Source organism: Thamnophis sirtalis, unplaced genomic scaffold, assembly GCF_051295495.1.
Source record: "Thamnophis sirtalis isolate CommonGarterSnake01/CBP01778 unplaced genomic scaffold, rThaSir2_p1.2 scaffold_8, whole genome shotgun sequence".
Lineage (NCBI taxonomy): Eukaryota > Metazoa > Chordata > Lepidosauria > Squamata > Natricidae > Thamnophis > Thamnophis sirtalis.
This window is the reverse complement of record NW_028261388.1, coordinates 20,583,584-20,611,570: the sequence shown is the minus strand read 5'-3', so window position 1 is coordinate 20,611,570 and position 27,987 is coordinate 20,583,584. Positions and strand designations below refer to the sequence as shown.

The 27,987-nt window shown below is 40.2% G+C and overlaps 1 protein-coding gene across 1 annotated transcript in view; it reads left to right on the top strand.

Moving 5' to 3' along the window:
• The window catches only part of LATS2 (large tumor suppressor kinase 2), a 61,066-nt gene that overhangs the window by 7,613 nt on the left and 25,466 nt on the right, over window positions 1-27,987 (top strand). Inside the window, exon 2 of the mRNA XM_087721215.1 lies at window positions 6,329-7,088. Within this exon, the coding sequence (XP_087577341.1) occupies window positions 6,747-7,088 (342 nt within the window). The 5' untranslated portion in view covers window positions 6,329-6,746. The remainder of the gene's footprint in view (window positions 1-6,328; window positions 7,089-27,987) is intronic.

Sequence of the window (27,987 nt, the reverse complement as noted above, 5' to 3'; positions counted from 1 at the left end):
TATATCATGGTAACTTAAACTGGATTCAGTATTCAAAGTGTGGCCTTACCAAGGCATTATAACATGGTATTAACACTTGTATAATCTTGATTCTATACCTCTGTTAATGCAGCCTAGGACTCTGTTGGCTTTTTTGGCAGCTGCAGCACGTTGCTGGCTCATATTTAAGTGATTGTCCACCAGGACTCCAGGATCCCTCTAACAGTTTATATCTGAAATGGAGCATAGTTTCTTTACTGAATATGTAACAACTACTTGTATAGCCTACTTTGATGTCCCTCAAGAATTTACAGTAGTAAATTCAGAATTTACAGAATTTACAGTAGTCCTTTTGAGGAATACTTTTCGCCATCTTAGTGGGGACTGACTTATTCATGGAGAATTGAAATAGCAGGAGTCCTTATCAGGAGATGTGTTCCTGAGCATATATAAAATGCTAAAAGAATATCACAAATTAAATTATAGCATGTCTTATTTAAAAAAAACACTTATAAACTTTGTCTTGGATGAAGATTACAGGCTAAATTGATGGTAGCAAACATTGATTACATATGAAATAAAATGTAGACGTATTGAGAAGAATACAGGAAAATGTTATGATAGAATTTAGAATATAGATAATGTTTTTCATGCTCAAAGGCAACTTTGTGCCATTTTTTTCATTTTGTGTTTTATTTTGCTCTGCTAATATTGATGATAGCAAAGCAAAGAGCAGAGACATCACCCTGCCAGCAAAAGTGGGTATAGTCAAGTCTATGGTTTTTCCCAGTTGCAATGTATGGCTGTAAAAATTGGACCATAAGAAAGGCTGAGCGCCAAAGAATTCAGGCCTTTGAACTATGGTGCTGGAGAAGACTCCTGCGAGTCCCTTGGACTGCAAGGTGATCAAACAGTTCAGTCCTAGAGGAGGTCTGCTCTTTAGAAGACCAGATCCTGAAAATGAAACTCAAATTCTTTGGCCACCTAATGAGAAGGAAGGACTCACTGAAGAAGAGCCTAATGCTGGGAAAGATTGAAGACGAATGACAAAGGGGACGACAGAGAATGAGGTGGCTGGAGGGAGACACCAAAGCAGTAGGCGTGAGCTTGAATGGATTCCAGAGGATGGTAGAGAACAGGAAGGCCTGGAGGAACTTTGTCCATAAGGTCATGATGGGATGGACACGACTTCACAACTAACAACAATATCGATTATATTGTATTGATTGTTCTCTAGGTATTTTAGAAATCAGCTCTTGCCAGTTTAGTTAAATTTAAGGCATCTAGAGAGTAGGGAGATGTCTACCTCTGCTGCAGACTCTAAAAGTGTGGGTCAGTCATATAGGACACACAGCTCTGCCTAATTCCCACTCTTCAGAATCTGCTGTTTTAAGTAATTGCCTTTGCTGAAGAATTAGGTATTTCCTGCAACATACAAAGTAAGATTCCTTACCTCTGGTGGAAACTGTGATAAGGAGCTTTATGAAATTCATTTAATATCAGATATGGCTTTCTATGTTCTACTGTGAAAATCCTTAGTAAATTACAATAAGGTGTGGGTTGCGACATGTAAGTTATACATTAGCCCCTAGATAGTATTGTAATTGGCAGATTCAGGGTAAAAGAATTTAAGTAGTCAAGATAAGCAATGAAGAAGGTATCTCTATCATATTGTCAAGACTGCCTCCTTTTCTAAAGCTTCTTGGATGTAAGTGGGATGTAGTTAAACATTCCGCCTGTTTAATGTTCATATTTCTTTGATAACTCCTTAGCTCATGGAGGCACAAAACATTTTCAAGAAGCCCATGCAATTTTAAAATATCAAAACTGTTCTGATCTTGCTTGAATGTCACAGTGATTGAATCCAGTGCTGGCAATAATCAGACAAGCTGTGATTTATGGGGATTATGATTTTTTTTTTTAGAATCCCAAATTTGGATGCCAAGCTCAGCTAGGTGAAAAGTAATGGTAGGATGGGGAAATTTCATTCCATGGATCCTGCACCGAATATACAAATCTGTATCTGAGTCAACAACAGATCTGGAATTCTAATATGCAGTTTTAAAAGTACCCAGGAGATTTTTCTAAAGACTTGGTCAAAGATTACAAATAAGATAAGAGAACCATTATTGTCATTTTTTACTGTGAGCACACTCATTTAGGGTTGCCTCCCCATGTCAGAAACCTTTTTTTAATGGTTTTATTTAGTAATGCTAAAACATTGGGAGTCAAGAATTCTTGTTGATGTACAGTAGGTCCTAAACTACATCTATTTAGACCTGATGAGTACGTTCTATTCCCAGATGTTCCTCTTAATCTGTTTTGAAATGAATTAAAATCTATATTTGCTTTCAGAACTTCAATGTGCTTTTCAAATTTGCCCCAGACATTACGTTTCACCAGATAACAACATTTGATGACTCTTGTCTGGGCTGAGAAGCTAAGTTGAGTCGGGACATTTTACATGGAGAATAAACTCCTGGTGAATACGCTGAGAACTTTGGATTAATTGAAAAAACATCCAAAAAGAAGGCAATGGCAAAATATCTTTGTATTATCACCAACAAAACTTATGGATTTACAAGAGTCAAGTATGAGTAGAAGGAGTTTTTGATTTTTTTTATTTTGTTTTAAAGAACTAGATTTAATAGCTTATATTATAGTTCATAGCAGTACGTACTGTACTTTTTAATATATTTTAATTGGTGATTTGGAAGAGGAATATGTGCCCCCCAAAATTTAATTATACTCAGTTATTGTAAAATAAATGTGTGTGGCTGATTTTTATCTTCTTTCAGTGTACATGTGGTTGTTGTAGCTATTTATAGAAGAAAAGGGGCTTTCCATTTTGCAAAAAAATCTGAGTTGTAAGAACTGGAATGAAAATATGCCTTCTTTCCAAAGCAGTGATAGAAATGGTTGTGGTTTATTCCCATTCTTCTGCATGGATAGAGAGAAAAAATGCTTAAATACTTAATTTTGTTTTGTATATTTCCTGCTTAGAAATATTATTGTATTGTTAAATAGGCTGCAGGAAAATCTCTTCTGCTCCACAAGTTATGATGAATGTATAAGAATGATAATGAACATGTAAGTCTTAATTAGAACTGCAAAGATTCTTTTTTGTTTTTAATTGAAAGATGAAGTTCTGTATACATTGGCTCTGGTATCAGGATCCTAACTATGCATTTGGCTCTGGAACAATCTCCTATATAAGTACCGGTAAATGGGAATTTCATGAGAGCATCAAAATGCTGAAAATACATACTGTAGGTATGCCAAGAGCCAAGGTGGCGCAGTGGTTAAATGCAGCACTGCAGGCTACTGCTAGATCAGCAGTTCAGCGGTTCAAATCTCACCGGCTCAGGGTTGACTCAGCCTTCCATCCTTCCGAGGTGGGTAAAATGAGGACCCAGATTGTTGGGGGCAATATGCTGACTCTCTGTAAACCGCTTAGAGAGGCCTGAAAGGCCTATGAAGCAGTATATAAGTCTACTGCTATAGGTTGCAGCACAAAAGAAATAAGATACCACATGGCTTGAAATTAGGGATCCTAAGTCATAGAATCATTGAATTATAGGGCTGGAAGGGATCTTGGAGATCTTCTAGTTCCAACCCCCTCATGGGATGAGGCTTTATTCCATTCCAGACAAATGGTTGTCCAATCTTTCTTGAAAACCTCTAGCAATGAAGCACCCATGATTCTGGAAGGCAACCTCTTCCATTAATTAGTCATTCTCACTCTCAGGAAATTCCTCCTTAGTTCCAGGTTGGATCTCTCTCTGATGAGCTTCTACCCATTGTTTTTTGTCCTGCCCTCAGGTGGAGAACAAATTTATCCCCTCTTCCATATAACAGCCTTTCAAGTGTTGGAAGTCAGCTATCATGTAAGCTTCTCTTTGTTAGGCTAAAGATACCTTGTTCCCTTAATCATCATTGTATAGTTTAGCTTCAGACCCTTATCACCTTTGTTGCTCTTCTCTGCACTCTTTCTAGGGCTTCGTATCTTTTTTGTACCATGGTGACCAGAACTGGACACAGTACTCCCAAGTGTGGCCTTACCACTGTATAGAGCAGCAATAGGCTGACTTTGTAAACTGTCATCATTGCATCTTGCTGGATGGGTCCAATGCTCAAGTCTGTCAAGATCCTTCTGAATCTTAAGTCTGTCTTATCAGTCACCCCCAAGCTTGATGTCATCTGAAAATTTGATGAGTGTCCCTCATCTAGATAATTTATGAAGAGCACTGGGCCCAAGACACAACCTTGAGGTATCCCACTGCATGCTTCTCTCCACATAGATGTAGTTCCATTGAGAAGCGCATGCTGCGTGCAGTTGGTCAGCCAAGTGCAAATCTATCTAGTGGTGGTAATGTCTATCCCATTGTTCTGTCTTACTAAGACAGTGGTCTATTTTATCAAATACCTTATTGAAGTCTAAGTATATTGTATGCACAGCATTTCCTTGATCCACTAATTTAGTCACTTTATCAAAAGAAGGCAATAAGGTCTGCTTGGCATGACCTTGTTTTTAACAAACTCATGCAGGTTTCTTTCAATCACCTTGTTCATTTCTAGGTGCTCACAGATCCTCTACTTTCTTATCTTTTCAAGGGTTTACTCAAGTACTGATTCATGCTGATTGGTCTATATAGTTTCTTGGAACTACTTTTTATGAAGATTGGAATCACAGCAGTTTTTTTTTCTGATTGTCTAACAGTTCCCCTGTGCTCCGGGAACTATGAAAGATTTTATTCAGTGGTTCCATGATCATATTTGCCAGCTCCTTCATTACCCTGGGATATCAACTATCTGGTCCTGGCAATTCGAACTCATCCAAAGTGGATAGATGTTCGCTTACCAATTTTTTTTAGACCTATTTTTTTGACTTATATTCCTGTTCTGTCTCCCACAGTGCTGCTTTTCATAGGCTGGGCTGTTTTTTCCTTGTGTGTAAAGACAGTTGCAAAGAAGGAATGAAGCAGTTCTGCTTTATTGGTCTACCTTTTCATGAATGCTTGGATGGATTTCCCCTTCCCCCCCCCAAAAAAAAACCTGTTCAAGCCTTTGCTTTTAACTACTGCAACAACCTTGCTTTCTTCAAGAAGTTGTCATCTTGTGGTTTCTAAGCATCTGGTGCAGAGGTGGTATTCATCAGGTTCTGACCAGTTCTCGAGAATCGTTAGCGGAAATTTTTAGTAGTTCAGAGAACTGGTAAATACCACCTCTGACTGGCCTCGCCCCCATCGGGAGGGAATGGGGATTTTGCAGTATCCTTCCCCTGCCATGCACACTGAGCCACGCCCACAGAACTGGTAGTAAAATTTTTTAAATCCCACCACTGATCTGGTGTATGTGTGCCTTTGGTTCATCATGCTTCTTGTAGACTTCTTTATTCCAACTTTTCTGGTCTGGTCTCTGTGTGCTTCATCTTTCAGTATTCATTCCTTTTAGATGATTCCCATTTCTTTCTGGGAACAGCCAATATGCTTTGTCCCACGAGGTCCCTGTATGTTTATGAGTATTATGACTGAACTATTGTACCATGTTGCGAGGTGGAGGAGTGCAAATTTTCTGGTCATTTTGCTGCATAGCAATTTATCTCATCACGCTTCAGTCCCCGCTACATTCCATTCCCCCATAACTTGCTTTTGCGCAACTTGCCCTTTCCCCCAGTCCTGTTCATTTTGTGTTGCAGACTGTAAACTATAAAAGTCGGTGCCCATTCTCAACTGCTGGAAAAACAATTCCAGATCAGAAAAATGAACCCAATGACTTGTAAAGGGGTTGGATCCATTTCTGTGGTTCTCTCATTATTGCCATTGATGAAATGCACGCCAATATTCTTCCCCTAAACTGAAGACAATATGAAGGTTGGGGAGGGTGGGGAAATCTCAGGATCATTTTCTCTGGGAAATTCCCATAAGTGATTTGTGCAGTGATCTAGTCTTCATAGATTAGGTTTTAAACATAAGGTTCCTTGTTCTACTTTGAACCTTGAATTACCTTTTTTTATTATTTCATTTCTTTAGAATTTCCTTCTAATCTGCTCCCCCTAACATGTAATGCTGTTAAACAAAAAGATTAAGAGTTTCTTACATGTGGCTTTTTTTTTAAACTGTTTAGTGCTGAATTGGTGTAATATGAAATGTTATGGTTGAATCTGACTCTGAGGTTGTTTTATATCCTGCATAGTTTTAATCTTTTATTATTTATTGCTTTTGGTTTTATAAAAAAATTACTATTTAAATAAAAGCAAGGTAATTCCAGGAAATTCTTAAGGAATACCTTAAGAAAAAAAATTAAAGTACGACTTGCATAACAGTATCTTTGTTCTTTTTTCTTTCAGATACTGGAGAGAAAAGCAGAGATTGGAAAACCATTTGTCTGAAACGGTATAGGCTTCCAGCTTGAGCAGGGGGGTTGGACTAGAAAGCCTCCAAGACCCCTTCCAACTCTGTTATTTTGTTAAAAAAACAGCAAGAGGTTTTTAGGATTTGTGTCTGGCCATAGGAACCATAAAAACTGAGCTGAAGAGAAATGACATCAGCTACTGCTCCATGACTATTGATCCTTCTGTGTTCCAGAGACTGGGAAAAGTGACAAGATTTGCTATGGAGGTTTGCCACCTACCTGTGAATTGATTTCGGGGAACAATGTTTTATAACAAACTGATACCTTCCAGAAGAACGACACTGAATATCCACATCCCTTTGATTATATGCAAAAGAAGTTGGTATTGATGCTGAAACGACATTGGATTAACCATGAGGCCAAAGACTTTCCCTGCTACTACTTACTCTGGGAACAGCAGACAAAGATTACAGGAGATCAGGGAAGGTCTGAAACAGCCTTCCAAAGCTTCTAGTCAGGGATTACCCATTGGACCAAGCAGTGAAAGTTCTCTGGACTCTAAAATTCTAGTAGGAAAGGATGCTGCCAGACAGCAGCAAATCCGACCGGCTGCCAAATTTGGAAATTACCAGAAAGCATTGCGAGAAATCAGATATTCTCTATTGCCCTTTGCTAATGAGTTGGGCACTACCTCTGCAGTTGTTGAAGTCAATAGACAAATGTTGCAGGAACTGGTAAATGCAGGATGCGACCAGGTGAGTATGCATTTACAGGGGAGATGGGCCAGAAGGCCATTCTGTGCAGGTTGTGTTGACTTCTGGATATATTGGAATTATAAGTGGGCAATTAAGCTGCTGTTCAGTACATGCAGTGCATTGATTTAGGATATAACTTTTGTTCTGTGGTCCTATTGCCATTTCATATGCTTGGAGATCATTACAGTTTGCTAACCAGAGTTTGTTGAGTAGGCCGTAACTCATTAGGTCATACTTCATACCGTAGGAATAGCTAAACTACTAGAGATAAGGACCTTTTTTGGCCAAGGGGCCACACTTTTAAAATTACGATGTTGATCTGTGAAGACTTCATGTCCTTAACTGCACCAGATGGGCAGCCAAATATTTTCACTTTAGCCTTTTTTTTTTTTGCAAGGTTTGCTGGAAGCCTTAAGAGCCCAAATGAATGTGGAGCTTAATGCACCCCTTTTAAGCTTCATTTCAATGAAAACATTAGTATAAAATCATCATTCAAAATCTGACATTTTGCCTATTGGGGCAATGTAGGATGCAATAACCAAATGGGGCTGACAGCTGCTTGTAGCCTGTAGGTCACGAGCTGTAGTCATAAACCCTAGTTTGTAAATCACAATGTTAGGGGAGATACAGCATTCCAAGCCAACAATATTACTTCATGTCATATGTGAATACAGGCTCTGTATATTGCAGCCATCAATTTGAGGATTTTGGATAATGTTGGAGTTGTGAACTAAGCCATTGTGTTTTGTACCTGGCTGATAATCAGTAGTTTTGGACTATTACTTCTTCCCCCCAAATTGAGCATTCTACATTCCTTTGAACTCCTAAATATCTTTGAGTAATGGTGATCAGAGGAAGCATTCTTCACTGCATAGGATTAATTCTGCTTTGTAGGAATCTGCCTGATACTAAATCAAGGCTTTGATCCAGCTAATCCAAGATTGTTTTATCAACCTTTGTTTTGGTTCCCAACTCCAGAATGTCACTCTATAATCTTTCTGATCCTGAAAAGTGCTTCATAAATAAGGAGAGCTTGCACAAAGCGTCTTCTTTCAGAATGTTAAAGCAGCTCTGTCTTATAGTCCAAGCTTGCACTATTTTCCAGGCTTGTGTGGCTGTTTCAGAAGCCCTTCTTTATCCTTAACAATTCAAAACGAGGTGCTTCAAATCTGCTCCCCTGCAGCCCAAGGCAAAATCTTGCTTTACAGAGATGCAAAGGATTACATTTTGAATCTTCTCCATCAGTGCTTTTTCGATTTGGCAACTTTTAAAATATGTGGATTTGAACTCCCAGAATCCCATTGTCTGAGGAACTCTAGGACCATGATGGTGAACCTATGGCACGCATGCTGGAAGTTGCACGCAGAGCCATCTCTCTGGGCACAGCAAACGTTGCCCATTTCTCTTCCGGGTTCCAGCACACACATGTGCACTGGCCAGCTGGTCTTTGCATGTGTGTGAGCAGGGGAAACTGAAAGAGCAGCTCCCTGGTGTGCATGCATGTGCCGGGCCTTCTGGTTTCGCACCGGCCAACTGGTCTTCATGTGTGCATGTGCGCCAGAATCCAGAAGACTAGATGACCAGCATGCATGCGCACACTGGAAACTGGTTCCCATCACTCCTCCATGAGCAGTCTAGTTTCAGCACTCGGTGCCGAAAAGGTTCACCAACACTGCTGTAGAAGTTGAATCCACACATCATAGACTTCTACATAAAAACTGTACTACTGAACTAAAGAGAAGTACACCCCCTGACACTTCCCGAAAAATGGTCTGAAAAGCACCGTGGCTAGGTTTGGGGGTGGTGGGAATGTTGTTTTTGCTTTTGCTTTTTGCCTAGTCCTCAATTCTTTCAGATTTATTGAAAGGCATGTGATATAAACACTGCAAAACCTGGCGTTATAAATCCAACAACTAGAATGCTCTGAAAATTTTATGACTGCAGTTGAAAGTTTAACGCTGAAGCCTAGCAATCATTTGTTGAAAAATAATACTATTTTTTTGAACAATTTATTGAATTCCTTCATAAATGTTGCAACTGTTCCCACATTGTGTGAAGTGGCCTGTTGTGTTAACCCAGGCATTGTGGTTGGTAAACTGTCACTTATGATTAGCATTAGGTATGATCCCAGATAGTTGTGGCTTATTTAGCAAAGCATAGTTAGGCAGGGTATCGCATAATCCTGTATGTCTCTTAAGTATTATAAATTTTATCTGTATAACTATCTACTAAGAAGGTCTTAATAAAACCACAACAATTAATTTTACTTTCTTAGTAATATCTGCATGAAGCTCACACTGCTATAGATGTTACTCTTTCGATAATTATAAGATAGCCCCAGAATTTGTACAACTTTAAACGAAAAGGCATGACCTTGCTAATTTAAAAAAATATGAAGCCAGAAATGCTGTTAGTGGCCTATCAACTGGTAAACAAAACTTGCTTAGCTTGAGAGTGCTTGTTGCAGCCTTCAAGAAAGAGTGGAGCACAAGCCAAATGTGTTTTTTTCTAGATCAGTAAGCCATTTAGAAGCACCCCAGGCTATTAAATGTGGAATGCTGTGTGCAGTTATAGATAGTAGCTTTCAGCATTTTAATTTCATGGAATGCAACCGAGCATGTGATTGGAAGAGTTCAACCACTTGAAGAGCTTTAAATTGTATTGTGATCTTTCTCTCTCTCACTGTTTGAAATGAAAAAAAAAAGCTGGCATGGTTTTCTTGTTTCCATTGTAAATCAGTAATGCGGATATACCTTTTTGAGTTGTTGCAATTTGTCATTGGATTACAAAGATGCCTTGAGCAACTATGTGAATGCACTTGGTTTTTCCACTAATACTATTTTCCATTATTGCCTTCTGGTTTGTTTGTACTTCCCACTATCCACTGTAGCCCTGAGATTTAGTGGTGGCTATTATTGTTGTTGTTGTTATAAATCTGCCTTTTAGATTGTTAAGGGCACCCAACTACAAAAAAAAAAAAAAAAAAAAGACTAGGCAGCTTACAAAACCAGATCTGATCATACTCAATTCTTTTCAAGTCAGCTGTATCAGCCCCCCCCCCAAATTTCTTGATATTAGGATCAACAGAAAATCCAGGATTGTAGGGTAAAAAAACTGTTGTAAAATATATTGAAAGAAGACAAAAAACAGACCATTTCTGTACTTGAAAAAAAATGCATAGATGCATTCATGTTTTCACTAGAATTCAAGCTCAGCTCAGTAGCATCTTTGCTTCTTGAAACTCAGTTAAATTCTTCTTCTCCTTCTCCTCCTCCTCCTCCTCTTTTCTTTGGCATCTGAAGAGCCAAGGTGGCGCAGTGGTTAAATGCAGCACTGCAGGCTACTGCTAGATCAGCAGGTCAGCGGTTCAAATCTCACCGGCTCAGGGTTGACTCAGCCTTCCATCCTTCCGAGGTGGGTAAAATGAGGACCCAGATTGTTGGGGGCAATATGCTGACTCTCTGTAAACCGCTTAGAGAGGCCTGAAAGGCCTATGAAGCGGTATATAAGTCTACTGCTATTGCTATTTCAGCTGTGGTTGTCAGAATGCTAAATTTTGTATTCACTTTCCAGTTCTTTGCTTAGGCAGAGCTGAAGGCTGTTCCTAAGGGGCTGCTCTTTAGATTAATAGCTATTCAACTTATGCCCTATTGGGTCATCATTTCAGAGACATTTCCTTACCTAAACAAAGAAAGAGAATAACCAAAAGGCAGTGGGAGCAGAAGAAGCTTCCAACTTCCTGCCAACTTGACTTGCAGCTGACTATGGTGGGACCAGCCTACCTGGCCTCCACAGGGCTTGGGTGGGACCAGTCTACTAAACCTCTGGGCAGTGGCTCAGGAGACTTAAGTGACCACAAATTTGAAAATTTCAAGCACAAATGTCAATCCCATTGAAGACATGGTTCCCAGAATTTGGATGCTTTGTGTAAATTAGCCCATTTGAGGCACCTTGGTTCAAAAATGTTGCCTTAGTTCAGAGGTCGGCAACCTTAAACACTCAAAGAGCCACAAAGGTCCTAACTGGAAGCCCCCCCCCACTTTAATTCTTGAGCTGACTGGAAGTCCGGTTCTCCCACCATAGAGTCTCTTCCTAGTGCGGCATCGTTTTTCCTCTGCAAACCGGAAGTTCGGTTCCCCCACCATAGAGTCTCCTCCTAGCGTGGCATCCTTTTGCCTTTACCTGTCCTAACCAAAAGCCCTATCAATTGTGGAGCTGACCGGCGAAAGGGAGCCTCAGCAGAGGGATGAAAGAGCCACATGCGGCTCCAGAGCCATGGGTTGCTGACCCCTGCCTTAGTTAAAAGTTATAGACAAAAGAGTTTTAGTATTGTATAGCTACATTATATAGGAATCTGAAATATTAAACACTTGATCTTAGCCAAAAGACTGAGGAGCAGTGGAATATTGATTACTTATGGACAATGGTCAGCATATCTGTGAACATCTGCTTATGCCTATCTTAAAGATACAAGATTGAAATTTGTTATGGCCACATTCTTGATTATACTGCATTGTGCTAGATGCATTCTGAAATGATAAGGTCCCGTAAAAGCTAATGCATCCATTAATTTGTTTTTGTGTGTGTGGATGACAGTGCTTCCCCCCCCCACAATCTGATGTAAGAGACTATTGCTGTGTTTCTAGAAAATGCAGCAGTATATGTTTATGATGCTTAAAAGCCTGCTTTAGAAAAGGAGCCAACATTGTCAGATCAAATACTTATGCAAATGCAGGGAGGTTTTTTCATCTGTTGGGAAAGTTAACAACACATTTCCTGGTAAAAAGCTTGAGTTGGGAAAGAGGTGACTCTGGTTTCACAATATGCAAGTGACTTACAGGATGCTCTTCTCTAGTGAAGGTGGATGACGCAGACAGGTAGGAGGAGCAAGATGGTTGAATGTTCAATTATGCATAGAATTGGGAACAGTCTGATTGTGGATAAAAATTTCTGCCTAGCTATAATTGTAGAATGTATTATGAATTTTCCGCTCTTTTCAAATATGTACATCTCCAGCCAAAAATAATCTGTTTTTGTTTCCCAGTGTCTGATTTCCTCCTTAAAAGAAATGTCATTTTTATACTGGCTAATTTTCCTGTAAAATTCACTGGCAGAGTTGAAGCCTTTTCCCCAAATTGTTAATTAAACAGATATGTAAACAATAAGACATAGGAGTTTCTAGTTCTCAGGATTTTTTTTTTATGACAAGGAGCATTCACAGGACTAAAACAAGACTCAGTATATTTCTTGTTTTCTGTGAATATGCAACTAAAGAACAGGACAACAGTTTTGTAGAAGCAATATAAATCATGCATTAAAAATTATCTTCCAAACTGTAGGACTATGCAGTGCTTTATATTCAAAAATAAGAAGGTACTTCAGAACACACAGGGATGCACAATATAGCACTCTCTGCAGTTTACCTGAAATGAAATATAGGAACCGTATTTTTGGAGTATAAGACGCACCAAAATTTTGAAGAAGCAAATTAAAAAAGTTTTTGCACTCTGCAAACCTCCCAAAAACGGCCTGTTTTTCATGAAAAAGGGCCCGTTTTTTTTTAAAAGGGCATGACTAGCCTTTAGGAGGCTTGTAGAGTGCTTCTGCGGGGTGGGGGCAAAAACAAGCAAAAAATGGCTCAGTTTTTGCTCATTCTGCCCTCCCAAGCCCCAGGAGTATTCTGGAAGCCTCCTAAAGGCTATGTACAGCCATTTTTGCGAAGTGGCAGGGTTTCGGGAGGCAAACAAAATCCTGTATTCAGTGTACAAGGCGCACCCAGATTTTCAGCCTAATAATATACCTTTATAATATCACCTATATCATTTTATTATTCTTATGGTATGAAAAATTATCCAACCTTTTTCATTTCCATTCCATTTTTTTATCTAACCACTTATAGAATAAATCCCATACTTTATAAAATTGTTCATCTTCTTGTTCTCTAATTTCAAATGTCAATTTTCATTTCAGCACATTCCATTATTAAAAAGAAAAGAAAAGAAAAAGAAAAGGGTGCGTCTTATACTCTGGAAAATACAGTAATCCTTGACTAATAACCATTCGTCTAGTGACATTTAAAGTTAAAACAACTTTGAAAAAAAGTCACTTACAACCTGTCCTCATATTTATAACTGCCACGGCATCCCTATGCTCATATGGTCAAAATTTGGGAGCTTGTCAACTAGTATTGACAATTACAATTGCAGTATCCCGGGGTCACATGATATCTATTTGGGACTTTCCTAACTGGCTTCCGACAAGCAAAGTCAATGGTGGAAGCCAGAATCACTTAACCACCACAGTAAAAAAGGTTGTAACATTGGGCATGACTAAGTTAACCACCACCTTGCTTAGCAGCAGAAATCAACTACCAAATTAAAGTTGTAAATGAAGGACTACTTTTATGCCTTTTCCCAGGACTGAACTGCAGATGCAGAGCACTTGCAAAAGCTTCAGAAAAGACACAGCTGCTTTCAGAAGATGCAGAGAGATAGGTGTTTCATCTTTGTGCTTTTGACTCTCAAGCACTTTGCAATCCTATTAAATTGAAATATTCTTTCTTTCATTTAACCAAGTTGTGTTAAACTTTTACTTAATATCATTATTTAATTTTATTATGAGTATTATCACTTTTAAGAAGAACTTGCTGACTTTCTAATCATAAGTAATATAAAAGTTAACAAGAGAGCATTTAGAATGCACTCAGTTGCCTGGTTCTAAATATGGTTTATTTGATTTTGTGTTAGTGTGTTGTATGGTTCTAGCCAAGTAGGTTGTGTAATGTTACCTGTATCATTTGGCACTATATATTACTCCAGTTGTTGAACAAGCCAGGGCTTAATGTGGCCAAGATTTCATATTCAGAGGAGATATTTTTCCTCTTTTTTTGCAGTTTATCATAGAAATCTTGGTTTCTATATTTAAATATGCAGGTAGTACATTAGATATTTGGAAGCCAAAGGAAGTACAGGCATATCGGATAGGGAAATACTAGTCTTCCTGATATTTTGAACCCCGTGTCCCACTATTGCATTAAGTCATAAATTATGGTTTATAATAGCAGGGTTAATATATCATGCACATTTAATCAATGTGTTTTGCCTGATCAGCTGAGCAACCCAGGGTCTTTTCAGTGAGGTTAGCTTGTAAAATATTGCACTTGTGGAATAATTAAAAGCAAATGTCATATCTTAATTCCATACATAAAATCAGTTTCCTTATAATAGGATGTGGCTGCTTTTGTGTAAGCAGAGTGTACAGTAATGCTGTAATAACTCACATGGTAGTATTTTATCCATGTATTTGCCCACATTAAAGAAAAATAAGGAGTTAAAATAAATAAAACAAGCTATATATGTGTGAGAACTACATCTTATTTTGCAAAGAGGAAATGGCTTCACCAGGTCATAGATATTTCTATTACTTGTACATTTGTATGGTCAAAAAAGTAACTTCTGACCAAAAGGTTAAGAATGCTATTAATGCTTCCGGAAGTGATATCACAATATTATCAGGGTGTAGTGGTTCCTCTTGGAAGGTTTTTATGAAACCTTGATTCTTCTTGATAACTTAGCCTTGACAAGATTCTAAATTGTTTTGGGAAAAACACAAAAGCTATGTTTTGTGGATAGACCAATCTCCTTTAAAAAAAAACTTATAGAAAAATCAGTTTCTTATAAGGCAGTTTTGGCGATCTCTATCCAAGATTAGGCTTATAGCTCAACATTTTTATATTTCTTGATTTTCAGATAGTCTCCTCTTTTTTCTTGACCTCATAGAATGTGGATTTTAAAGTATGAAGTAACAATAAATTCATTTTACTCACCAGGAAATATTTATCATTAGAACAGATTTCACCAGAAATAGCAGAGCTCCTTGGTTGACTTGTATAATGAATACAGGTAGTCCTCAACATCCGACCATTCATTTAATGACTACAGTTATGATAGCGCTAAAAAAATTGGTCTTCACATGTGACTGTCACAGTGTCTTAAGTAAAATTCAGGAGTATGGCAACCAGCATTTATTTAGGATGGTTGCAGAATGGTGTAGTTTCCATCAGTGGTGGGTTTATACCAATATTACTACCGGTTTGCTCATTCGCATGTGCAGGAGCATCCGGGCGAGTGGATGGAGCCTCCTGCCGCCACCACTACTGGTTTGGCTGAATGGGGAGCAACCCACCTCTGGTTTCCATGATTGCTATTTGCAATCTTGGGGCTTCCAACAAGCAAAATCAATGGGGAAAGTTGGATTTGCTTAATGTCCACATGATTTTCTTAATGACTGTGGCAACAAGGTAGTAAAATTCGATGCAACTCACTTCACCTCATTACTTAGTAACAGTTCCAGTCCCAACTGGGCTTGCAAATTGACGACTACCTTATATATAATACAATGTAAGAATTTGTATTTGTTGTTATAGCAATTCATCCATGCAGATTTGTTCCTTAAAATTACAGACAATTAGCAATTACTTCCTAAGAAAGCCTTTGAGTTTATATATAGTTTCCATGGAAGCTAAAATATAACAAAATTAATTGTGGTCAGGATCTTTATGGAATCCAAATGTACGCACATTATAAACTATGAATCAGTCACTATGACTGGGGGCACACATTTTAAGCCGTGATGTGGTTTGCTTAGTTTTGGCTTAGTATGTTGAATGAACCCAGCCACTGAAGTGGTTTATGGCTTATAAAAAGAGATTTTGACAATATGAACCAAGTTAAAATGAATAATCTAGTCGTCGGAATGAACTGGAGATGGCTTATTACAACAAACTAAATACAACTAAGTACAGTGTGTAAATCTTACTTTTGCTTTAGTACCTTGGCTCAAAATTAGAAAACAAGCAGTTAGAAACACAGAGGCTGAATGTGAGAGGATCAAATCCTGAGCTATTGCCTTAAGAGAGATAATGACTAAAAAGTAATAGTTGTCTTCCAAGCATCAGAACTAGAGGCGGCGTTCAGTGGTTCGGACTAGTTCTGGTGTACTGGTAGCGGAAATTTTAAGTAGTTAGGAGAACCGGCAAATACCACCTCCGGCTGGTCCTGCCTCCGCCATTACCTGTCCTATATTCCCTTGTTTTTTAGCTCAGCTGATTTGCACGGCAGAGCGGATTGCTGTGCCTCAGGTGAGCTGAACAACAGCTCAGCACACTAGCGCTGACATCGAGGGCGGTCTTTGAGTGCTGCGGCAGGAAAATATTTGGAATCCCACTGCTGATCAGAACCATAGGTTGGTTCTATACTGGTGATGCGCTTGTTTCTTTGCTTCCAGAGATTTAGTACATGAAGAACGACAGCACCGAGAGGTGAAAATAGACTTCATCTACTAGTCAGGGAAGGGGAGAACATTCATTATATTGATATTGTTCATTCTAGAGTTTGCAGATGCTTAAATCACCATATTTCACCTAGTGACAGGTAGTTGAATAAGAGAGAGATTGTAAGCAAGTAATTGCATGACTCACAATACGAATGCAGTTGTGAAGAGGTAAACAATTTAATAGATCTTGAAAACAGAAGACGCTGAAAACTGAGTTGCCGGAGACATCCTACGCTAAAGGATATTAATGCCAGTAATATTCAGCATGTTATCAGTCAGGAAAGTATGACGAGGTGCTTTGGAATGCAGAAGCTACATGCCAATTTGCACTGGGCTATCATTTAAGGCACCATATGGATATGGGGTGGAATCAAGATTTTCAGGTTTTTCTCCTAGTTTGGGGGACAAGTGCTGAAAAAGTTTGCTTTTAAAATTATGTCAAATCCCTATACTACAGCTTGTGTATATTTTTTTTAACTAGAAACATGCAATTTCTAACAGTTTACAGACTGTCCCAGGCTTTGTAGCATATCAGGGGCCGTCTACAAAACTGAGTGGTTCAGAATCTTTAATAAAACATATTTAGAAGCGAAATGAGCGTCTTAAGCCTCTGTGAAGCTTGTCCATTAAACCTCTAATTACAAGTAAAAGATATTATAGGAGGTGAAATGTTTGGCTTTGTGTACTCTGGGGGGACTCCAGGGGGATTCAGGTGGGCTGTGTTTTCTGTCTTTTTGGCCTAAACTGGTGTTTTTCAACCGTAGCAAATTTTAAGAGGTGCAGAAGTCCACACATCGTAAAGTTGCCAAGATTGAGAAACTCTGCTCTAATAGGAAATTCTGCTGCTGCATTGTAGCAGTAGTGGCCAAAAAAGACACCAAAGGGCCACAAAAAGGAATTTGGGACCATTTGTGGCCATTGATAAATCTTTGGAAAAATGTAAATATTTGGAAGAAGATTCAGAGTAATCATTCTCAGCTTTAACTTGTAAGAATTCATTAATTTGGAAATGTACCTTGTTTGTCGAAAGCATAATAGTTCTAAAATCTAGAAACTTCAGACCATATTTCAAGATTGGGGAACTTTAACATCAAGAAAAAAAAGTCATTGTGTTTTGAACATTTATTGAGCTAATACATGTGGAATGAATACTGTCTGTAATTAACTTGTGCTATCATAAAATTGCAGCAAGCTAAGTTTAATAACTAATGATATGTCTGAAGTTATTACACATACACACACAGACACACACACACACACACACAGAGAACAGACGCACACGCACTCTCACTCATACACATATCTTGTATGGAGTATTTTTCTTGCAGCACTTTTTACATTATTGCCATGATGAAAGAAACAGAATATTTAAACAGATTTGAAACTGCAGCCACATTTACAAAAGTCAATAAAGGCTAGGAAAGTCATAAGCTAGCTGGTCTCAAATAATTTATGTGGTTGTCTCCAATTTATTTGGCACTACCGTATTTTCCCAAAAATGAAACAGGGTCTTTTTTTTTTTTGACCCCTGAAATAAGCACTTGGCCTTATTTTCAGGCGGTCTTATTATTTTTGAGGTGCAGGAGGAAGCGAACATGGTCATCTCATGGCTGCTGCTGTGTGTTGTAATATTTTTGGGAAGGGCTTATTTTCAGGGGAGGGCTTATTTTAGCGCATGTGCTCAAAAGCCCAATTGGGCTTATTATCCAGGGAGGTCTTATTTTCAGGGAAACAGAGTAGACAAATTTTGAAAATTGGCGGGGGGGGGGAGAAATATGGTCTATCTTGTATATTTTATGCTACCTATTTTGCTCTGGAAATTTTATGTTATGTACCACCAAGAGTTGTATGATTGTGGTGGCATACAAATATTTCCAAAAAACAAGGTTTAGGTGAATGCCCAATGTGGTGATTCCAGGTTTAAGACTTCTAAACAAGATCAGTACCTTGAATTGAGTCTAGCAACGCATTGGAAACAGCTGCAATTAATGTTAGAGTGGTATAATGGTCATGCAATAGTTAATACAGTATATTTTCCTGTTTTCTGAGATGAAGGTCCTGCAGCTGTTGCTTGCTTTCTCCCTGGAATCTTATTCTTGGTCAATTGTAGACCTAGACAGAAATTGAATAATATTGCTGCAGCTGCTTTGCATGGAAATGCCTGACCTTTTGGATGTTTCATCTAGCTGATTCTTTTGCCTCCAGCAGGCACTGAACAATTCAAAAATTGTACCCTACCTTTTTCAAACTCAAAGCAAACTGATGGTGTATTAATTAACAAGCCTCTCTTCTAATGGTCTAGTATGTTGACAGTCTAAATTCCAGTCTTGCAGCTGTTCAGGCTGTATCATAAGAGTATATTCAAAGAGGAGTTCTTTTTTCCCCTTCTCTCAGGATTTTAATATTCCCTTCCTTCTCCGTCATTTGTTGTGTTCTGTCTGTATGTTATGTACAAGTTGGTTTGGAATGTCCTGGCAGCTTTAGTGGAGATTTAAAGACTACAAGGGAGACTGAACAGAAAGCTGTGGAAGGATTAGTACACTGCAGATAAAAATAATAATTTATTAGATTTCTAAGGCCACCGATTCAAAAAGACTCAAGAGGGCATGCAGAATAAAAACCACAATAAGAAGATAAAACCAGTACAGAAAAACGAATGTATTATCTCTCATATTGTTTCTGGGTACCATCATCTACGGCAGGGATCAGCAACTTTAAACACTCAAAGCCATTTGGACCCGTTTCCCACAGAAAAGAAAACACCGGTAGCCACAAAACCCTTCCGTGCCTGACTGTTTCCGGCCACAAAACTAGCATATGTAGTTGAATTAAACATTCTGTTTCCTTCTGAAACTTTTCTTTTCTTGGCTGGCTTACCGGGGATCGAAAAGCTCAATAAATCGCATGCCAGTGGGTGTCGCACATTGGCAGTTGTGACGCATATTTTGAGCGACAGGGAGCTGCAGCCGAAGGATAAAAGAGCCACATGCAGCTCCAGAGTCGTGGGTTGCCAACCCCTGAGTATCAGCTGCCGGTGCCTTGAAAGAGAGCCTTATCTGCTGCGGCTCCTGCCCTTTGAAACATCAATTTCCCTGGGATTAGATTGTCCCTGTCCCTGTTGGCTTTTCATGAGATCAGGTCTTATAAAATTATCATTCTCTTCCCATCTTTCAAAGAATGATAATTTGATAATACAAACCCCAAAGGCATCTGTGCTGTAATATAGATAGTCCTCAAATTACAACTGGAATTTCAGTCATAGGAAACATTGAGCGGGTCACCATGAGACCAGGCCCAGTGTTGTGTCCTTTTTGTGGCGCTCATTAGGCAAATGTGCCAGTTGTTAAGCATACCCATTGTACCCAATGAGCAGTTTTTGCTGAAACAGATGTAAACACCAATTTCTGGCAAAAAAAATGCCGTGTCATAGTCACATGATCACGAGACACTGCAAATTGCGAGCCGGTTTCCAAGTGCCCAAAATGGGGGGAAGGAGCACTTTGACATGGGGTCATAAGTAGCTCTGGGAGGGTCATCATAAATTTGAACATTTGCTAAGGTACAGGTCGTAAGTTGAGGACTACCTGTTCTATAACAAGCGGAAGAAAGGCTAACTGCACAAACTAGAAATCATTCCCTACACCAGTGACAGTGAACCTTTTTGGCTCGCATGCCAAAAGTGGGGGGAGCGCATGGGGGTTGTGCGCAGGTGTGCCACACCCATAATACTATGCACACGACTCCAGTGCGCATGCACGCATGACCAGCACTTCTCCCTGTTTTTGGTGTGCTTTTTTCACCTTCCCCAGGCTCCAGAGGCTTTATAGGAGCCTGTGGAGGATGAAAACAGTCTCCCCCGCCTCCCCGGATGCCCTCTGGAGGCTTCAAGAGCTTCCCTGAAGCCTCTCGAGCGCGAAAAACTGACCCTATGGGCAAACCGGAAGTTCATGAATGGACTTCCAGTTTGCTTGCCGGGTCGTTTTTTGCCCTCCGGAGTCTTCATGGGAGAACGAAAAAGGGCCCTACGGACAAACCAGAAGTCATTTCCGGTTTGCACGTAGGGTCATTTTTTGGTCCTCCAAAGCCTTCAGGGAAGTCTCCTGAAGGCCCCGAAGGCTCCGGGGGGCTAAAACGGGCCCTATGAGCAAACCGGAAGTACGTTCCTGAAAAATGCCCTCAAAAGAAGGCAAAAGTCAGCTGGCCACCACGTGCATGCGTGCTGGCCAGGTGACAGGGCACTGCCTGAATGCCCTGACAAATGGCTCCGTGTGCCACCTGTGACACGCGTGCTATAGGTTCGCCATCACAGCCCTACACCAATTCTTACATTCAGCTGGATCAGAAGGGCTATTCATTTTCATAGAAGAAGTAGGGGAAAACAATTTGTACAGAATAATGTAAAGATCAGTGGTGGGATTCAAATTCTTTTACTACCGGTTCTGTGGGCATGGATTGGTGGGTGTGGCATGGATTGGTGGGCGTGGTGTGGTGGGCATGGCAGGGGAAGGATACTGTAATCTCCATTCCCTCTCGATCAGCTTGGACTCAGCAGAGAATAGATGGGGGCAGGGCCAGTCAGAGGTGGTATTTACCAGTTCTCCGAACTACTCAAAATTTCCACTACTGGTTCTCCAGAACTGGTCATAACCTGCTGAATACCACTTCTGGTAAAGATCCACATTGAAGCAATACCTTTTTGTTAGATGAATTCATCTTTTTGATTGTGGATTCTGTCAAGGAAAATGGCAAACACAGCAAAAAGTAGATGGAAAGAAAAGAACTGGCAGAGATTCAAGCCGTATCTGTATTTTGTTACAGACTCGGATGAAATGTGGGAGTGAGCCACAGACATTCATACAGGGTTCCCATCAGGTGCGAAGAGAGTGTCAAGTTGCATCAAAATTCTTTGAATGACTGCTAGGAAAAAGAAGCAAGCAAGCATATATCATACAATTCACCAGTACAGAATAATCTCGAATCTTTGGCAAACATACCGGTACATAGATCATTTCGCGGGGGCTGGGAGTAAAAGATAAAGAAGGGGGGAAATGGAGATTGTTTAAAATGTCTTATTAGATGATCAAAGATGAATTCTCTTTAAAAAAAAAAACCCTGCCTTGATATATTTCAAAACCAAAACGAACCAGGGGAGTGAAAAACATTTTCCCCAGCTGGAGGTCTTGACCCAGGTGGAGAGTTTATCATCCATCATCCATTGAGAGCTGAACACTCAACTGGAGAAGACTGACGGAGACAATTCGAGGACCAAAAAACAGATTGTGGAGAAATGAAGCAGCAGATGGTGGACGGAAGAGCGAAGTGTGGGAGGCATCCGTGCTTAGAGGAAATAATCAGCCAGAGATAAGGCATGGCAGATAGCAAAGCACAGAGGTTCAAGGAAATTACCAGGATCCGCATAAGAAGAGAGGGATGAAGAAAACAGGTTGCAGAAATGAGGAGTCTCATATGGCAATTGGTTTAGGAGTTTGTTACCCACACCAGAAGCTCTTACGATGCAGCTCAATTTATAAAGGAGAAGAAGGAAGGATTTGTGTGTATGTTGAATGGGAGACTTTTTGCTATAAAATTATGCCCTATAGTTCTCTGAGCTAACAAAAATGCTTAAGCTGTGTATCCTGCACTGATAGAAAGTTCCCAAAGAAAAATATGATTTAAATAGAGCCATTCAGATCAGCTGACCCTAAGGATTTATTGCCTTTAATGTTTTTCTGAGGTAATATTAAAGATAAAAATGAGGCTCTTTAACAGAATAAAATAGTTGGAAGGGACTTTGGAGGTCTTCTAATCCAACCCCCTGCTCAAGCTGGAGACTATTCCATTTTCAGATAAATGGTTGTCCAATCTCTTCTTAAAAATTTCCATTGTTGGAGCACTCACAATTTTTGGAGGCAGATTCTTCCACTGACCAATTGTTCTCACTGTCAGGAAATTTCTCCTTAGTTCTAGGATAATTCTCTCCTTGATTAGATTGCTTCTTGTCCTGCTTTCATGTGCTATGGAGAATAGGATGGCCTCTCTTCTTAGATGTTGGAATACTGCTATTATGTTACTCATCTCCCTTCTTTTCGCTAGACTAGATACACCCAATTCCTGCAACCGTTCATCATATGTTTTAACTTTCAGTACCCTAATCATTTTTGTTTCTCTTCTTTGCACTTGTTCTAGAGTCTCAACATATTTTTTAAAACAATAATTTAACAATTATTATTAAAGCTCATAATACTAAACTTCATACAACTTTGTCTTAAATGCAAAGGAGCCTTTTTCTTTTAGAAATATTTGTGTATTCTATGTGAGATTACCATGCTTACCCCCTAAATTGTTGATTTTGTTACTCTAGTCACCACATATATCCATAAACTGTTACTGCTAGAGTGGCACAAGCTTCAGTCCATGCTTTTTATTGTCATTCTGCTGCAATTATTTATAATTAAATTTATATGCTGCCCATCTCACTGCCAGGTGAGTCTGAGCAGCTCTGAGAGATGTAAATTTCCAGGGAACAAGGATCATATTTGGCCTTCAAATAATATAGTGAGGCTTGTCTTCAGAAAAGTAGTGAACACAAGAAGGAGAAAAATTAGAAAAAATAATTTGAGGATCATGCGCAAACAGCTTTTGGGGAATACGTATCTCCTATGAACTATCTAGTAAATAAATTTGTCAATCAGTAGAAGAATCTTGTTACTAGAGGTGCTTCATTTGAGCAATGCCTTTAAAATATTAGTTTTATTAGTAATTACTCCCCAAGTTGCCTGTAGAAAAGCTTATGTCCTTCTATGCATGTTGTTGTTCAACAGCATCTGAAGAACAGCACAATTCCAGTTGTAGACTGGCAACAAAAGCATGAAATTCAGGTTTGTATAAGCAAAGCTTCCATTACAAAATAGTATGGTTACGCTACATCTTCTTATATTTTCAAAAATTCAATTTTAAGGGGAAATGCTTTGCTTGGGCTAGTTCAATTTACCTACCACTGCTTTTGAATGCTTTGGGTAGGCTTATCAGTTTCTTTGAGTTCTTTAGAAAAACAATGCAGCAGAAAAAAAGATAGGACAACATTCTGTAAGGATATAAACTTTAATTAATTAATGATCAGTGTATAGTGGGGAATTTATATACAGGTGAAACTCAAAAAATTCAAATATCATGCAAAAGTTCATTTATTTCAGTAATGCAACTTAAAAGGTGAAACTAATATATGAGATAGACTCATTGCATGCAAAGCAAGATAGCTCAAGTCGTGATTTGTCATAATTGTGTTGATTATGGCTTAGAGCTCATGAAAACCCCAAATCCACAATCTCAGAAAATTGTGAAAAGGTGCAATATTCTAGGCTCAAAGTGTCCCACTCTAATCAGCTAATTAAGCCACAATACCTGCAAAAGGTTCCTGAGCCTTTAAATGGTCTCTCAATCTGGTTCAGTAGGAATCCCAATCATGGGAAAGACTGCTGACCTGACAGTTGTGCAGAAAACCATCATTGACACCCTCCATAAGGAGGGAAAGCCTCAAAAGGTAATTGCAAAAGAAGTTGGATGTTCCCAAAGTGCTGTATCAAAGCACATTAATAGAAAGTTATGTGGCAGGGAAAAGTGTGGAAGAAAAAGGTGCACAAGCAGCAGGGATGACCGCAGCCTGGAGAGGATTGTCAGGAAAAGGCTATTCAAAAGTGTTGGGGACTTTTACAAGGAGTGGACTGAGGCTGGAGTCAGTGCATCAAGAGCCACCACACACAGACGGATCCTGGCCATGGGCTTCAAATGTTGTATTCCTCTTGTCAAGCCGCTCCTGAACAACAAACAACATCAGAAGCATCTTACCTGGACAAAAGAAAAACAGACATGGCCTGTTGCTCAATGGTTCAAAGTCCTCTTTTCTAATGAGAGCAACTTTTGCATCTCATTTGGAAACCAAGGACCCAGAGAATGGAGGAAGAATGGAGAGGCATACACTGCAAGCTGCTTGAAGTCCAGTGTGAAGTTTCCACAGTCTGTGTTGATTTGAGGAGCCATGTCATCTGCTGGTGTTGGTCCACTGTGCTTCATGAAGTCCAGGGTCAAAGCAGCCGTCTACCAGGAGATTTTGAAGCACTTCATGCTTCCTTCCACAGACGAGCTTTATGGGGATGCTGACTCCATTTTCCAGCAGGACTTGGCACCTGCCCACACTGCCAAAAGCACCAAAACCTGGTTCAATGACCGTGGGATTACTGTGCTTGATTGGCCAGCAAACTCACCTGACCTGAACCCCATAGAGAATCTATGGGGCATTGCCAAGAGAAAGATGAGAGACATGAGACCGAACAATGCAGAAGAGCTGAAGGCCGCTATTGAAGCATCCTGGTCTTCCATAACACCTCAGCAGTGTCACAGGCTGATAGCTTCCATGCCACACCGCATTGAGGCAGTAATTGCTGCAAAAGGGGCCCAAACCAAGTACTGAGTACATATGCATGCTTATACTTTTCAGAGGTCCGATATTGTTCTATGTACAATCCTTGTTTTATTGATTGCATGTAATATTCTAATTTTCTGAGATTGTGGATTTGGGGTTTTCATGAGCTGTAACCCATAATCATTACAATTATGACAAATCGCGGCTTGAACTATTTTGCTTTGCATGTAATGAGTCTCATATATTAGTTTCACCTTTTAAGTTGCATTACTGAAATAAATGAACTTTTGCACGATATTCTAATTTTTCGAGTTTCACCTGTAAGGCTTACCGTATTTTTCGGAGTACAAGATGCACCAGAGTATAAGACACACCTTAATTTGGGGGGAGCAAATCAGGAAAAAAACCTTTCTGCCTCTTTCCCAGCAGCATGCATCAATATTCATCTGGCTAACATCTTTGCTGCCTCAGTCGGAACCGGATTCCTGAAACTGCCTGGGGAACTGTGATGAAAGCCTTTTCAATAAAAGCATTTTTTGTGTGTAGGGTCTCTTCCCCGATTCCAAAAAGGACGCATGCTGAGGCCAAACAAGTGCATCGTGTTTCAGGTGGCAGGCAGTTCCAGCACACGCTGCCACCTGAAAATGCTTTCCTTCCCAGTTCCCCGGTGCACATCACAGAGCCACGTGCCCTCCTGTGAGAGGGCAGCGCAGTCGGGCGAAGGCGCAGGAGCTGGGCGCGGACACAGGGCAGGCAGATTAGAGGCAGCTGGCCGATTGCTGGCTTGGCGGCTTGGCTGCTGGCCACCCAGTGTGCGCAGGCAGCAAAGGAAACCTGCATTGTGGCTCTATTAAAATGTGCATTTTGCGGTGGGGCACAATTTGGGAGTGGCAGGTGGGACAGGGAATGGGGTGCCCTGGCAGCCACTTCTTGGAGCCCACTGCCCAAGGCCTTAAGTGTCACTGCCAGCGACCATGGTTTCATGCCCCCTCTCTCAGATAACAGCCCACAGAAGATGAGAGGCAGCATGCCCGGCAAAGTTTCACCACCCCAACGAGCAAGGGCAGAGGAGAGTCCAGCAGTGCCCAGGATACTTCTTTGCCACTACCAGTGCAATTGGTTGGCTGCCTCTAATCTGCCTGCCCTGTGTCCACACCTGGTTCCTGCTCCTTCGCACGACTGTGCTGCCCTCTCGCTTTTCTCCCTGCCTCTCCCAGCCGATGATGCTGGCCAGGAGAAAACAGGCGGTGAGTTTGTAGAGGAGGAGGAGGGCGTGTGGCTCTGCGATGTGCACCGGGGAACTGGGAAGGAAAGCATTTTCAGGTGGCAGCGCATGCTGGAACTGCCTGCCACCTGAAACACGATACACTTGGCATCTGCATGCGCCCTTTTTGGAATCAGGGAGGGGACCCTACAGCCCAAAAATGCTTTCATTGAAAAGGCTTTCATCGCAGTTCCCCAGGCAGCTTCGGGAATCAGGCGCCATGTGAAAGTGAGGATCCCCGCCGCTTGGAACCCCCTGAAAATGCGCGCGTGGAGCGGGTGGGTGGAGCTACATTTGGAGTATAAGACACACCCAGATTTTCACCCTCTTTTGGGGGGTAAAAAGGTGCGCTTATACTCCAAAAAATACAGTATGTATTTCTTCAAGATATTCTGTGGGCAGTGGGTTTAATAATTTGATCTGTACACAACTGATGGATTTCTTGGGTTCTGTCTGACAGGATTATTCTCTTTGAATCCTAAGCAGAGTTGTAGACAGAACAGATTTTGTACATAATTTACATTTTTCTCTGTGACAGCATAGAAGGAATTAATAGAATCTAGCTGTTTCAAAAGTAGTAACTGCAATGCTGAAATGGTTAACATATTATACTTTTTATAAAAACAATGTCATCCAGCAGTATTTTGTTATAAATACAGTGTTTGGAAAAAGTGTGTATGGTAAAATTAGCAAAATGCATCATTGATGCTAATGACGGAGAATAACCTCATCACAGAGGTTCATTGGAAGTGCTATCCAGACAGATTGCTTACCCTGAAAGTTGAGGTCAAGATGTTGCTATCAAGTGTATTTGTGTTTGTGGCTATGGGAGAATGCAATAGAATGAATGGTTGCTATTTATGATGTGGTATAATTACACTCTGACAGCTGAACACATGGAGAGTATGTCTTGATGATAACTAGTAGAACATCAGTGGGGGGGGGAACCTGTTATCACAACTCATTACTCTTAAAAAACCACATATCAATCACTATTTTTAATTACAGATAAACAAGCAAGTGCATCTTGCTTGAATGCCATTGTGCATATGTTCTACTTTATAGAGGAGAATATAGCATCTGAGATCTTTCAACATGGTTATGCTATTTTCCTTATCAGAACTGAATGAATTGAAGTAATGAAAAGAAGCATTAGGGTGACATGATAGCAGTATTCCAATATCTCAGGGGTTGCCACAAAGAAGAGGGAGTCAAACTATTCTCCAAAGCACCTGAAGGCAGGATAAGAAGCAATGGATGGAAACTAATCAAGGAGAGACGCAACCTAGAATTAAGGAGAAATTTCCTGACAGTTAGAACAGTTAAACAGTGGAACAACTTTCCTCCAGAAGTTGTGCTCCAACACTGGAGGTGTTTAAGAAGAGATTGGACAACCATTTGTCTGAAATGGTATAGGGCCGTAATTGTGAATCTATGGCATGTGTTGCATCACCCGTTCCTCTTCTGGGCTACTGCCGCACAAGCATGGGCGATGTTCATCTGGCCTTCATGCATGTGGCAGAGTCGGAACCTGGAAGAGCTGGTCTTCCCTTTTCTGGCATGACCATGCGCGCTGGCAAGCTGATCATCATGCGCGCATGTGCGCCAGTAACCGGAAGTCTAGCTGGCTAGCGTGCATTTTCCAGCATGTGCATGTCCCCTGGCCAGCTCCACTTCCAGGTTGTGTCCCAAACTTGGTGCTGAAAAGGTTCGCCATCACTGGTATAGGGTTTCCTGCCTGAGCAGGGGCTTGGACTAGAAGACCTCCAAGGTCCCTTACAACTCTGTTATTCTGTTATTGTCTTGCAAACGGGAATCTTTCTTCTTTTGACTTACTTTAGTAAATTAGCAAACTGCCATCTCTGAATTCATAAACATGTCAG